General features: G+C 43.4%; 1 protein-coding gene across 2 annotated transcripts in view; it reads left to right on the top strand.

Annotated features, from left to right (window-relative positions):
• Nucleotides 1–13,610, top strand: part of renbp (renin binding protein) — a 117,187-nt gene extending 103,577 nt beyond the window's left edge. For both annotated transcript variants that reach the window (XM_030369214.1, XM_030369215.1), the window contains exons 8-11: nucleotides 6,318–6,493; nucleotides 10,369–10,500; nucleotides 10,630–10,717; nucleotides 13,158–13,610. In XM_030369214.1, the coding sequence (XP_030225074.1) occupies nucleotides 6,318–6,493; nucleotides 10,369–10,500; nucleotides 10,630–10,717; nucleotides 13,158–13,231 (470 nt within the window). In that variant the 3' untranslated portion in view covers nucleotides 13,232–13,610. The remainder of the gene's footprint in view (nucleotides 1–6,317; nucleotides 6,494–10,368; nucleotides 10,501–10,629; nucleotides 10,718–13,157) is intronic.
• The last annotated feature ends 2,131 nt before the right edge of the window (nucleotides 13,611–15,741 follow it).

Genomic DNA, 15,741 nt, shown 5'->3' on the forward strand with positions numbered 1-15,741 from the left:
AATCACTGAGGCCATCAAACCAATTAGGCAAAATAAATATACGCAAATAAGGAGCGAACAATTGCTCACCGTGCCGCCAAATTTATAGGTATAAGATTAACTGAAAACCAGCTCACTATCCGGGCTCATTTAAAAACGCGAACAGAAACAGAAAGGTCAACTATAACTTGGATACAACAGCGGAATTCGCTTTCACCTGTAGGATGATTCTGCGGGAAACACAATATCAATACTCAAACTGAATGTGCCAGCGAGACCAGGAAAGCATTTCATCTAATGTTTTGAAAAATATAATCCATACCTCGGATCGCTGAAAGGCGAAACCACCCAAACGATTCCACATATTATGACAGCTGGAGATAGCCTAGTTGCCGCAGTAGAGCGAGCCCACTCGTAACGGCGTTAATAAAGGAAAATGTACTTACTTTCAAGTTAGAAAGTCATATAGACAAATCGCAGTCTTTTAAGAGGCTCGCTGCAGTTAAGGTAGCATTAATAATTGTTTACTACTTTAAAGGCACTGACAATCCAAAAACCTGGTCACAACTAGATGGAAGTGTGGAGATCAAAACGTGATGCAGCTTTTAATTCTTTGCCACCTACAGAGTTTTTAATGTACGATCATTCAAAAACGCCATGTTATTTTCCATAGACATTTGGCCGAGGGAATCGGAGCCTCGGAGACGTGACTTATTTTCAGAGGTCTATGAGCTTTCCACAAACATGCCGTTTCTGTGTCTGTAGTTTTAAATGCTAATGAGGAGGAGAGAGGCGGGTCAAGGTGTAGGGGGGGCCCTGAGCAGCCTGCGGCCACGGTACCAATGCGCTATGTATTGCAATGGCCCGGATTCATAATATCATCTAGTTGCCGCACAGCTTTTGGCCGTGTCCTATAAATATTCTAGAACACTCAGTAACTGCGGCGGGAGTCCTCGAGATCTATATCTAAATAATATCATATTTATTATCACGGCCAAAAGCTGTGTGCGATGATATTATGGTCCCTATCGTGCTTCCGGCGCAATTTACTTTCTCACTGGCGCATGTGTCGCTGCTAGTTTGCAACTAGCGCAGAGCGTTCTTTTCCCTCCTGTGCCACACGTCGGTAAATTAGGGAATGATATTGCGCCCCAAGGGGCGGTTCGGCGAAAGGAGGAGGCGTGTTCTGGCGCAAACGTTCCCTGGTGCTATTTTTCAGTTTCAGAAATCACTTGCGCTACAAACCAGGAAATACCTGGTTTAATGTCAGTGGCGCCTTCTTCAGATGCTATTTTAAGGGCGCATGCATAATGTTGCTTGTGCACCTCGTGCATGCACTTTGCTTCTCTCATCTACCTAGCCACACATTCTTGGCAAATTATTTGCGAAAGAACAGCTGATACAGTGGTAATAAGTTGTACTTTTAAATCCATGCATCTGCTAACAACGTACAGCAAACACATATTTTCTTGACACAGACATCGTGCACATGCCTGATGCCCATAACTTTTAGGATTGATGAGTATTTGATACTGAGAAAACATTGTTTTAGCGCGAGTGAGTGTTAAAAAGAGTGAATGAATGCGGGCACACGGGTGTGTATGCGTAAAATAATTAATGAATGCTGGCGCGCTTGTGTGCGTCCACCTGTTTAAACACACGCAAACTAAACACCTAACGCATAATACAGTCTATGGCAATGTATATTAACGGGGAGTGCATGCATATTAGGAACACAAGTCGATAACGATAAAGCATGCAATACTGATAAGAAACGATGTTTATAATGTATTGCGTATATCATTAAATAGAACCACAGTTACGCATATCATATGTGTGATTTTTTTTTCTTTGCCGAAATTTATTTGAGGACTCAATATTTCTGAAGTTGTGGAAGAAAACCTTATTCCATGTGTGAGTTAGGCCATATTATTGGGCCATAAACTGAGCCATTTGAAGTTTTAAATTCACGTGCATCTATCTCATCGGTGTCAAAATATCAACTTGTCAGATTCAAATGCGCTCATGGCTCTTAAAGGGGATGGGAGCTGGCACTCTCATTGGTTTTTGTACGTTACGCCCAATCCACACCTACGGGTTATTAAGGCCGATCCATACCTCCGGATCCGGACGAAATTCGTCCGTCATCCCAAACGTTGCCCCCGGAACTACCCTTCATACCTCCGTCCAGCGTTGTTATGGATGTTACGCAATAAATCCTCTAGAGGGCAGTGACTGTCGTTTCACAAATTAACGGCATCGACAATCGCAAACATGACATCTGTAGAGATGATTTTGCTTTGCGTCATCCGAAATCGGCAAAAAAAAGTGCAAAAAGTGTGCTGTGGCATGTGACACCCCTAACAACCAGCAGATTATCTCCTCAAAATGTTGTTAAATGACCAGTTACAACTCTTTGCTAAAGCAGGGGAAAAATGAAATAAAAAGGTCAGGGGCCGTATTCTCAAAGCATTTTATCTTACCGCTAGGAGTGCTCCTAACTCACGCTAAAACATTTTACGTAGCATTTTTTTCTTAAAAGTTATTCACAAAGCCGCTGAGACCTACTCTTACTAAGGATACATCACAAAGAGTGAACTAAGAGTGACGCGCCGTTGCTATGGATTACGTCAATTCTCGTGCGCGAGTTTAGAAGCAGTCAGTTCGGTGATTGGTTGTTCAGACGAGCCCACTGAATCACCGAAAAACAAGGAAATAGCCTAGGCTAGAAATGAATTCCTATTAAGTACTTATAGTGCAGTTAGCAGAATACACGCATGATGACAATTTTGTGCAGAACACGATAATGACGTTGTAGCCTGCACGTTCAAGAGAGAGAGAAAGCAAACAATAAAAATACGTAAAATTTAAAAGAAAATAAATGTTATGAACTACACAAGTGTTGACTGATTTGTGCCAAGGTGTTTACCTAAAATGTGTTTTCAAAGTGATCCCTAAATGCCAGTCCACTCGGTTCCACACGGCCGAATTCATTGTTATGTTGATCGCCATCATCATCATCTTCGTCTGGCTGTGGAATGTTCCTCCGCTTGCAGAGGTTGTGTAGAATGGCACATACAGTAATGACTGTGCTTGCCCTCTCTGGGGTGAGGCGTATTTCGCCGTGGAGGACATGAACCGACGTTTCATCTGCCCAATTCCTCTCTCCACAACATTTAGTGTATATGTTTGTGTGCTCTAGCATAGATGGAAGAAATCAGTAAACAATAATAAATATGGATTCAACAAATAAAAGGCGTCAAAGAGCCAATACGATGTGTTTTACACATAGGACTAAGCGTAATCCGCGTAATCACTTACATGTTATACTTTAACTGTGGTCCCGGTTGTGGATTGAGGTATGGGTGCTAGAGCCACGTCTTGCATGGATAGTCACTGTCTCCCAGCAAGTGACACCCAACTGGTACATCTCAAAAAGATGCCTCAGACCGCTCTCCATTAAAATGCGCGAATCATGGGCAGCTGAAGATCCAGGCCACTTTGCAACAACATCCAGTAGGCTATGTTAAAATTTGCATCAAAAACAACCTGCGTGTTGATGGAATGCACTTTCTTCCTATTGACGAACACGTCCTCGTCTTTTGATTGCGCAATTATTTTTATGTGCGTCCCGTCAATAGCACCGACCACACCGGGCATACCTGCAATTGCCATGAAGTTGGCTTTGATCCTGTGTAATTGTTGAATGTCCAAAGGACAGTTTATGGCACGGCTGACTGATGGTTGCGATATTTTTAAATTGTCGGCATTGCAAAGTTGCTAAATAACGTAGTGTGGCCAAACATTTTATTTCGGGACTAATCGGATTATTCCTGTAAGTCGGGGATGTTATTGCATTGCGATTAACTCCACAACAAGTTTAATACCCTAACATTTCGTCTCGCAGGCATTTACGATTCTTTGTGAATAGGTCTTACTGAGTTAGGAGTCCTCTTGAGGACTTTTAAGCTCTCCTAGACTTAGGTGCTACTTTTAGACCTAAAATACTTTGTGAATTGCTCTTAGTGAAAAAAGTTAGGAGTCCTAAATTTAAGAGTGACATGCCCATTATTTTTAGGAGTTACTCCTAAATTCGCCAGTTAGGACCTACTTTTAGCCCTAAAATCCTTTGTGAATACGGCCCCAGGTTTATAGTATAATATAAGTATAAAACGTTAAATACAATATATACATATCAGATATTATACTACTCTATCTGTTTTCGCGAATGGTCTGTGTCTATGTTTTCCGGGTCCTATGTTCCCCGGGTCCTATTTTCCCCTCTTTGTATGAGACTGGGGAACATAGGACCCTTTTTTAATAAAAGGGTCCTATGTTCCGTGCTTTTCCTAAAAAGGGTCCTATGTTCCCTGATATACATGTGACCGGGGAACATAGGACCCTTTTTCAAAAAAAGGGTTCTATGTTCCCCGGTCTGTTACTTTTTCCACCATTACTGCCAAATTCCGGCCGAGATAACTACCATTGCATGTCTTCACCTTTTGTGGAAAAGGGAGAGACGTCGGAGAACCTGACGCAGTCTATTCATACGCCGGTAAACAAACCCCGAGAAGCCCAATCCCTACGAGAGCTCCCCGCGCTACGGCCTTCCGGAGGCGCACAGAGCTTTTGGCTGTGATATTATTATACAATTATATTCTATACTATTATATAGGGCTGTAACGATACGCGTATCGAAACCGAAATCGCGACACTCTAAGCCACGAACCTGTCTCGCGGTATGAGAAGGCAGAAGCGCGATATGCCCTTTCTAACTCTCCGGTCAAATTGTCTCTTGAAATCTGCTAATAATTTGTCTAAATAATAGTCTGCTGACAGCGCCCCCTCCTATTGATGCCGTAAGTATGCGACGAGATGCCCTCTCTGTGATGACAGCTCTCCGTGGCTACGGAGGATTGCATTTCCCCACAGCCGTCGAAGTCCTCATATGCGATATGACGACATTTATCCAGAGTGGGCCAAGCGTGAAAAAAACTGCCTGTGTGATCCTGTCTCTATTGTTTTGTGTGATTTGACTGGCAGTTTGTCTGCTTATAGGTTGGAATGAAGCGGCCACCGATTATTGACAGGATGGGTACTTTATTCTACCGGACTCGTTCGCTTCTTCACTAGACACACGCGCTACCGCTCGCTCTCCTTGCTCGTCCACTCACTCGCTGACGTCACTCACACACGCATACGCACACTGCCATTCTCGCGCACACACATATGCTACTTGTAACACTATGCCTCGTTATTGCGACATTCATGTTCATGTTTTTCCCCATCTATTGAAAGTTAGGCTATTAAACATGTTGCATTCTATACGGCCTGCTTATGTCATTATTTAAGCTACATAGCCTAATAAGAAGCGCTAATAAGGATATTTGACTAAACCAACCAAACAGTTGAGGTTTTTTTGCCTACCAGCAAAGAAAAAAAAAAAAGCATATTATTTTAGCTATACTTTAATAGTATTCTTTCTGTTCAAATCTGTTCAGGTTTCCAAATTATTTGTTATTAAATGTTACATTTAATTTAATTGGTATATAAGTGTTGTTTAAATAAAATGCTTTTTAAATTTCGTGAGTTTGTTTATCGTTACAGCCCTACTATTATATAAAGAGCTCCGGGAGTCGCAAACGGCAACAATCACTTTCTCCTCCATGCTGCAGTTCACCCTGGACTGCACTGCACTGAGTTGGCCGGTTGAACGCTGATTGGCTATTACTTTAGACATGTCACTCAGTGGCCACGCTGTTGAACGCCGACTGGCTGTCGTCACGCGAATGTCGCGTAAAAAGTTTAAATATTTTTAAAGATTGATAGATTGCGGGGAACATAGGACCCTTTTCCCAGAAAAGGGTCCTATGTTCCCCGCTTTTCCCAAAAAGGGTCCTATGCTCCCCGGTATGTATGGCTACAGGGGAACATAGGACCCTTTTTGGGAAAAACGGGGAACATAGGACCCGGGGAACATAGGGATGACCCCTTGCGTTACGGTGTGTGTATTCACACACATACTGTATGTGTTGCTCTCACGGTCGCAGCTCATTCTCATTGGCCGGCCAATGAGAATGACTTGGCCGGCCCATAACATAGACAGGCTAGGGGAACTCACATTAATGTTAGAAAACCTCATAAAGTGAAATTTTCATGCCATGGGACTTTTAAATTATGTGCTCTTGAATGCGACAGAGGCCAGAGTGATCGGCAGAGACACAGAATATCACAGGATCTCGCAAGAATACAACAGGCGTTTGTGTGATGAAAAGGACATTGAACCATTGTAGATGCTAACAATGTGTATCCTTCATGTATTTCTACCTGGCACCCAGGACATGCCTTAGAAGCTGGATGGTTCCTGCTGCAGTTCTGTGGAACACATGGTGATGAGTCACTTCAGTTGGCAGCTATCAGCAAATTCATTGAACCCCAGTTTCAAAGAGGCTGGGATAAAGAGCATGGTGGATTCTTCTACTTCTTGGATGTCGATGGTCATTGTCCTACACAGGTATTTTTTTGTCTGTTTCTTAAGCTCATGTTGGTCACAAACGATTAGAATGGAATCATCTTTTTACATTAACATTTAACTTACTTACTTAAACCTTTTTCAATAATTGCCTAACATTCAACCGTTCATGCACACATTCACCCACCGTTAGGGTGAGGTGTGTTGCTCAGGGACACACAACACTCAGTTAGGAAGAGTCGGGATTGAACTAGCAGCCTTCCGGCCTCATTATACACTGACTAATAAGACCTTATGTGCACTTACTCGCAGTTACCATGGCGCCCCCCGAGGCAGACGTGTTTGTTCGCTCCGCCGTTGAATCCCGAGTTTTTCTTCTTTTTTGTGTGTATTTTGCTTTTTCTACTTTTACTTTCCCTGCATGCCATCCACTGCTAAAATACAGCAGACAGGCATTGCTGGAAATCGACAGCACACAGCCTTTCGGATTTTAGTGGCTCCATACCACAGGAGCTACAAAACATTATCCGTTACCGCGGCAACCACCATCACAACCACCATCAATCCCGGGAAGACCCCGAATCACCAGGCTCAAGCGAGCTAGCTGACCCCAAGATAGCGCGTCGGAGACGCCGACACAAGCGGGGCAAGAGGGGGGGGCTTCATGCTAGGCTAAAAGCCTGCGCTAGCCGACCACCGCTACCCAGCCTCCTGCTAGCTAACGTGCGGTCTCTGGAAAACAAGCTGGACGAGCTAAGGGCCAGGATTACAACTCATCGGGAAGTAAGAGAGTGTTGCCCTCTAATCTTCACCTAGACCTGGCTCTCAGACAAAGTCTCAGACTGCGCCTTTCAGCTACAGACTCACTCCGTACACCGAGCAGACCGGACTGCAGCCTCCGGTAAAGTCAAAGGGGGAGGAGTGTGTGTGTTTATCAACAACTCGTGGTGTGGAGATGTACGGACTGTGCATAAGCATTGTTCGCCAGATGTGGAGTTTTTACTGTTGAGATGCCGTCCCTACTATCTACCAAGGGAATTTACTGCTGTGTTTTTGGCTGCTATTTACATCCCCCCACGCGCCAACTCCACGGCAGCGCTCAGCGAACTCTATGACGTCATCAGCGCGCACGAGACTGATGCTGCGTTCATCGCCGCTGGCGACTTTAACCACTGCAACTTAAAGACTGTATTCCCCAAATTTTTCCAACATGTGGATATTCCCACCCGTGATACACACTGGATCATGTTTACAGCAGCATACGTGGTGCCTACAGGGCCGCACCCCGCCCCCACTTCGGGCACTCAGACCACATCTCTTTGTTCCTGTATCCTGCATACACACAAAGGCTGAAACAGACAAACCTTGTGACTAAACAAGTCAAACTCTGGACACCAGACACTGAGAGCATCCTGCAGGACTGTTTTGTTCAGACAGACTGGGATGTGTTTAAAGCTGCAGCCACACTGGAGGACTCTTCTGTCAGCATACAGGACTATGCTGAGTATGTGACTGGGTATATTAGCACTTGTGTTGACAACATCGTGCCCACCATACAAGTCAAGAGGTTTCCCAACCAGAAGCCCTGGATTAACAGTCAGGTACGCCACATGCTGCGTGCTCGCTCTATAGCATTTAAATCAGGCAATGAGACGGAGTACAAAGCTGCGAAGTATGCTCTGGAAAAGAGCAGCCAAAAGGCAGTACAGAGTGAAGCTGGATGAAGCTATTCCACTGCTGACTCCGGGCGGATGTGGCAAGGCCTGCCGCACATCACTGACTACAGGACCACCACCAGCACCATCAGCTCCACAGACAGCTTGCCGGATGAGCTCAACACCTTCTACACCCGCTTCGAGACCTCCAGCCCCACCACAGAGAGGAGGCCCTCACACACCAGGAGCACCCTCCCCCTCTCCCCCCCACCAACCGTCTCATCAGGACAGGTACACAGAGTCCTGAGGAACATCAACCCTCGCAAGGCAGCCGGACCAGATAACATCCCTGGGCGAGCTCTCAGAGCATGCGCCAACGAGCAGGCTGATGTTCTCACATCCATCTTCAACCTTTCCATCAGCCTTTGCACAGTTCCCTCCTGTTTCAAGACCACAACCATCATCCCTGTTCCAAAGAAGAGCCCACCAAGCTGCCTGAATGACTACAGACCAATAGAACTCACTCCAATCATTATCAAGTGCTTTGAGAGAGTGGTGCTGACCCACATTCAGAGCAGAATACCAGACACCCTGGACCCCCTGCAATATGCCTACCGGCCCAACAGGTCCACCTCTGATGCTGTCGCTGCTGTTCTCCACTATTCCCTCTCCCATCTGGAAAATAAAGACTCCTACATCAGGACGCTCTTTGTGGATTACAGCTCCGCCTTCAATACAGTCATCCCCCACAAACTCACAGACAAACTGTCTACATTAGGTCTGCACCCCACCATCTGTGACTGGCTCCAGGACTTTCTGACTGGCAGGCCCCAATCTGTCAGGATTGGAAATAGGACTTCAGCCAGCATCATCACAAACATTGGCACGCCACAGGGCTGCGTGCTCAGCCCAATCCTCTACACCCTGTTCACTCATGACTGTGTCGCCTCCCACATAGACAACACCATCCTGAAGTTTGCGGACGACACCGCAGTGATAGGACGCATCACGGGCAGGGACGAAGAGGCCTACAGGAGGGAGGTGGCCAGTCTGGTGTCATGGTGTGAGGACAATAACCTCACCCTCAACAAGGACAAGACCAAAGAGATGATAGTGGACTTGAGGAAGAAAAGGAGTCCTCATCGGCCACTGTTCATCGGGGAGCTTGAAGTAGAGAGGGTGAGCAGCTTCAAGTACCTCGGCGTCCACATCAGCGACGACCTCACTTGGACACTCAACACCACACAGCTGGTTAAGAAATCCCAACAGCGGCTGTACTTCCTGAGGAGGCTGAGGAAGTTTGGCATGTCGTCTGAGATCCTCAGAAACTTCTACAGCTGCATTGTTGAGAGCATCTTGACCGGCTGTATCACCGTCTGGTACGGCAGCACTTCCGCTTTGGACCGCAGACGACTGCAGAGAGTGGTAAAGACTGCAGAGAGGATCATCAGAACCCCACTGCCCTCTCTGCAGAGCATCTACCACTGCAGAGTCCACAGGAGAGCTGCCACCATACTCAAGGACCCCACCCACCCCCAGCATGGACTGTTTACACTTCTACCCTCAGGACGGAGGTATAGAAGTATGAAGTCCAAAACTTCAAGACTAAAGAACTCTTTCTTCCCCACTGCCCTCAGACTCCTTAACAACAGATAGGAGTCTGTTGTTAAGGTGAATTCTACCTCAGGACTGCCGCAGCTGTTTACATTTTGCTCACGCACTTTGGCTTTCTTGGATTTGCACCATTCCGTTTTATTTATTTATTTATTTATTTATTTAAACTTAAATGTATTATTTGTTCTATCTATCTTGTAAAAAAAATCTTGGCATTCAGTCTGTGGAAACAAAGGAAGAATTTCATTGCACAACTGAGAACGTCTCATTTATGCATATGACAATAAACACTTTGAATTGAATTGAATTGGTTTCCTTACTTTTTAATCTTATTTGTCTAAGTGATTTTGAAATTTGCAAAAAATTGTAGATGGCCTACTAATCGGTTACTTTCAAAGGGGAAAAAATAATGAAATGTAAGCAATACTAAAATAAAATGCAAGCGGTATAGTTAGTATACAACGTTATTCAATGAAACATACTTTATATCATTTGGCAAACATTCTAATCATTTCCAAATTTCCCTCTTTTTGCCTGAAATGTATACATGAAGCTAGAGCGAGGTCTACCTCCATGTCAGACACTAAGGGAAACATTTGTATATTCTTTAATATTGACACAAGTATTGATCTTTTTCTATGTTTTCAGCTGGAATGGAGTATGAAGCTGTGGTGGCCTCACTGCGAGGCTCTTATTGCCTTGTTGATGGCTTACAACAACACCAAGAAACCAACTCTCCTTGACAGATTCACTGAAGTTTACGAGTACACCTTTAGCCATGTGAGTTCATTTCTGTCCAAAATATTTCAGGAATTATAGGTTGATACTAATACACAAGGCAGTGTCTTTCATTTTTTTCTAACTATCTTTATCATCGTGTTCAGTAATAAGTTGTCTGATTATTTTCAGTTCTCCGATCCTGAAAATGGTGAATGGTTTGGCTATTTAACACAAGAAGGGAAGGTGGCATTGGATTTCAAAGGAGGTCCATTTAAAGGTAATAGCATATGAGATACTCAATCAGGAATGGGCTACTATTAGAATAAAGATGCGGTTGATGGTGGAACTAAATCTGTAATGTCTTAATTTATATTTCCATAAAGTCGTTTTCCTGATGAATTCATATCAGAGATATTCACAAGCCATAAAATATAATTACAATCCGAAGACTTCGAGTTAGAGCCCAAGACGAATCTTAAGCCTCTGAGCACGAGTCAGATTCAAGTATCAAGTGAAACAAAAATGAAAAATTCAGGCTAAATGTCAAAAACTATAGAAATATCTATAGAAATGTAATAGCCTGTGAGGAGCTGCAGCCAAAGTAATGCAATACTATTACATTTTTGCTTTACCTGTCCCAGTATGGCTGACAAGCGAGCACACTCTGCAGTAGGTGCGGGAGGGGGGCTTATGGAAATAAAATAGCCTACGTTGATTTGCCAAAAGACAATTTTATCAATGACAGTAATTACTCTTGTTGTTTGCGAGGCGTTAGTGGCAACTTCAAGTTGACTCTATTCTTTTTAGTTTATTTATTTGGGACATAGTCCTACACCCTATTCTTTTAGTCTGTTTGTGTGGGACATACACTCTATTCTATTTAGTCTGTTTATATGGGACATACACTCTATTCTATTCAGCCTGTTTATGTGGGACATAAACTCTATTCTATATAGTGTATTTATGTGGGACTTACGTCCAACTTGAGTCCCCGTCTCAAATTCATAAACCATGGCAGGTTTGTATTCCTGCCTGCTCTTACGTCTCTCAGCTTTTTAACAATAAGAGGAGCAGCAGTAAACAGCCGCAGATAAGACATCGCTGAGACCGTCAGCGTAGTCAAATAGACTGGAGGATCAAGTTAACGGGGGAACTTATCTAGCAGGGCTACAATATTTGCGAGGTTGTACGATTCAGTGTTCATTTTGTTAACGAAAAATATGACAAATGTTTCTCAAAGACCTTTTTTCCGTGACTAAGACGAAACGTTGACGAGCTAAAAATAGATCTTGGATAATAAAAACTATGGGGAACGAAGTTTAGTTTTCGTTGGCGAGACAAGACAGGACAAAAATGTTAGTGGTGTGGTGGACATCCAAAATGTATGATATTTTCCCCCAATTGTGCGTCTCATCTGTCTGTCAAAATTAATTGGTTGAGGAATGTGCGCAGCTTGAACCCCAGCCAGGTGCTTCTGATGACCCAATTTCAGAATGACGGCAATCATTCGCTCAGCTATGAGCCAGAGAGCTAACGTTATGCATTGTACATATTTATTATTCAAAATTTGTCCCAGCCTTTGCACCACAGATAATCTAGGGTCTATGGCATATAACCGCGTTGTCTGATTACAGTTTAATTCATTTTTTACATTTGACCAGCTCTCGTTTTGAAGACGAATCACTGCGCCATTTGTTTCAATGGGAATCGCGACGGTCTATACTTTCAACATAAATTATACATATTTATAATTTAACATTCGTCCCAGCCTTTATACCACGGATACTATAGGGTCTATCGCATATAACAGCGTTTTCTGATTGCAGTTTAATTTTTTCAAAATTTACCAGCTCTCGTTTTGAAGGCAGAACAGACAATTTGACTGGAACTACTTAGCAGGTGTCCATATATCAGGGGTTATCCTAATTGAATTAGTTAAAAAACAGAAAACATTTTGACTAAAAGTAATGACTAAAATTGGACTAAAATGTAAGGACTTTTGGTCGAATAAAACTACGAAGGAAAACAATTACTAAAATGTGACTAAAACTAATAAGCATTTTCGTCTAAAGACTAAGACTAAATCTAAAATAGCTGACAAAATGAACACTACGATTGCAGCACAGTATCCGTGCGGTCATCCAGGGGCAAGAAACAACATCCTGGAAATCCTAGGTAGTATAGGTATCGGGTGAGATAACTAGGTCTAAAACCTCATCGCCACGTGTTAGTGGTGAGCCATTGTAATCCAACCATTTTGGATAGGATGCTTCACAAACCGTTCGAAGCCTGATGTGTCTTTGATAGACAGAAAAAAATCACATTAGGCTCTGTCCCTGACTGGGCAGATATATGTTAATAGACACAAGGGTTCCAACACCACTAAAATCAAACGTTTATATGTTTAACAAGGAATACAAAAATAATAATTTGGTGGCAATACAATTTCATTTGAATGCATCTGGTGATAGCAGACAAAATTACAAAATTAACTAATTCACACCATTGTGCTTTGCTATAATATGCGAGCTAGTGGTCCGGTCCACTAGCTGTCATATTATAGCAGAGAGACAGCATGTAGCATCGCTAGTGCAATGGTTAGACCATGTTTTATACATTGATGGTTTGTGCATGCACTCTGTTGTTCCAAACATAGATCAAACTGTGGTCACCTTAAACTGTAATGCTGTCAATAACCAATATCCTCTCTTCTTTAGGTTTCTTCCATGTCCCACGGTGCCTGTACATGTGTGAGCGAATCCTCGATGGGCTTCTAGGAGATAAAAACTGAATCAGTTCTAAATCAGTCACAACATCGATCAGTTGGTTGCAGTTTAATTTATCTTGATTGGTTGATATATAAAGCCATTTTGAAGAGCAGTGTGATCAAAGTGCTATAATCGTCCAAGAAATTATTGTGAATTGCACTCCAGATTATGCCAATTGTGTATGATTTGTGCAATGCTTTTCTTAAAAAAACAGGCAACTTCGAAATTAACTTGTTATACATTCATGTATATTCAACCTATTTTTAAAACGTCAATGTACTGTATCTGTTCACAAAAATCGAACATTTTAATTGTGTAGTTCGATCTTTTTTAATCTGAGCCTTCGTCGCATCCTTTTTCTTTTGAAAAAACAGATAAACAGAAGCAACCTGATCACTGGTTCTTGTTTGTATGATGTTTATTTTTTACATTGATTGTGGGTTGAAGTATGGGTTGAATCCTGTTTCTTTGCTCCATGCAAAATCTCAGCCCTACCCCTTGCTGTTGCGCGTTCAAGCTCAGGCCCCGTTTACACAAAGGGAAAACGCAGATATTTCCACGCTGTTTGGCCTCTCATTTACACGAAAACCCTGTTTTTATCACAGAAAACAAATATTTCTAAAAACTCTGGCAAAAGTGGAGATTTCTGATAATGCTGGTTATGTGTTGTCGTGTCAACTGGGAGAAACAGGATTTTAGGTTCTCATGCGTCACATTATGCGCCAGAAAATGCTTAACGTCCTATGTTTACAGTTTGTTTGGCAATCATGCTCCATATTGGTTGTTTAGATAGGAACAGGAAGTCGCTTGTGTTATTCGTTGCTGTTGATTCTAAGGATTCTAATTGGCTTGCATGGCTTTATCCTTCTCCCTACACTGCCGCCCTTAGGTTTGGCATAGTCATAATGGTGCTTGAAGGCGTATTTAAGCGGGTTGATGTAAATGACAACTTTTTTGAAAACGGAGGGGGGGAAGTATTTGTTTCTCTAAATACCCTGCTATGTATAAACGTGGCCTCAGTGGAGCCATGTCCCGCAAGCCTTTTTAAGGTAGGGTAAAGGGCTATTTATGGTTCCAAGTTCCCGCAACCCAAGGGGGTTATAGACCCCTAGTCTAACAAAGCCAGACCAAACTACAGCAAGTAGAATGGTCTGGAACCACGCTATTTAGAGCCGTCTATCCGGGGGGAAACTGGGTTGGCCTGTTTTTATTTCTTTAAACCAAACACAATCTTCTAGGGCGGGGCTAACCCCGGGAAGCAGCAGCGGTGTCCATGCAAAATAGTGCCGCCGGGGGGGAAATTATTTTGATGGAACGTCTTCACGTTCAGAGGCTGTCAGAGAGATGGTTCAATCCCAACCGCAAACGCCACAAAAACCATAAACGTTCACGACTGCTTCGAACCGCCTGCGTGCTCATGGCGTTGCGGGAACGTGGGACCATAAAGAGCCCTTAAGGGGTAAGGGGGACATCCCCTCAACATTGAGATTTTCGATGGGGCACGCTCAAAGAAACTTAGAACGCTATAGTTGTGACTTGCTCCCACAATGCCTTGCGAGAAAATGGAACAATAAGGAAAAATCCTAGGCAAGATGGCGGGCAAAAAGATGCGACAGGATCGAAAACCACAAATGTAAGTGTTTTCTATGTTAATGATAATTAAATAAATGATGATGACCATCGCATTATCATTATGCCGTTTGAATGTTTTACAGGCAATTTCTTTGTAATAAGCACAACCACAAAAACTCCCAGAGCAGAGCTCCCGGACTCACGCCGTCAGCTCCGCGGGCAGCCCGGCCGCATGCTCCGCAGCCCGACCGCGGGCAGCCCGGCCCCGGTCCACGGCAGGGGAGCTGCAAAATGGGCCCGTGTCCCATTTTGTTCAACAAAATGGGACAATGATATCCATATGTTCCATTTTCTAGGGACTCCAGGTTGAATATAAGCATTAATTCCCTGCCAAGTAATCCAATTGTTAGTTTTAAAAAGGCTTATTAGCCTGGAGAATTGTGGATCAATCAGTAGCTACGTTTACATGCACAGCTTAATCGAATTAAAGCCATAGTTCGATTATGCTCCTAAATTGGACAACTGCAATATTACATGCATACAGCTTATCAGATTTCGCTTGTCCGTTCACTTGCCGATTTTTGTGTAATGTAGATCGGTTAAAGGTTTTTACATGCATGCATGGGCGTAGCGGACGCGGGGTAAACGGGGGACATGTCCCCCGCACTTCCTGATCAGTGCCCTCTGTCCCCCGCATTTTTTACAGCCATTACAACCATTCAATTCATTTTTAACACGTGGAAAAACGTTTTTCCGAGCCGCCTTTGAACGAACCATGAGCAGGCGGAGCCAGGTGGCACACACCGCTATCGTGTTGTAATTTCAATAGATTCAGATCTATTTCAAGCATGTTCAGCAAACTAGCAGCCAAGAGGCAAAAAACTTTACCTTGTTTTCTCCGAACAAACCATGTAAGTTGAGTAATGTTGTTGCATGTTGTTTAGCTAAAAGATGACTGACT

The sequence above is a fragment of the Gadus morhua genome, chromosome 10 (assembly GCF_902167405.1).
Source record: "Gadus morhua chromosome 10, gadMor3.0, whole genome shotgun sequence".
Lineage (NCBI taxonomy): Eukaryota > Metazoa > Chordata > Actinopteri > Gadiformes > Gadidae > Gadus > Gadus morhua.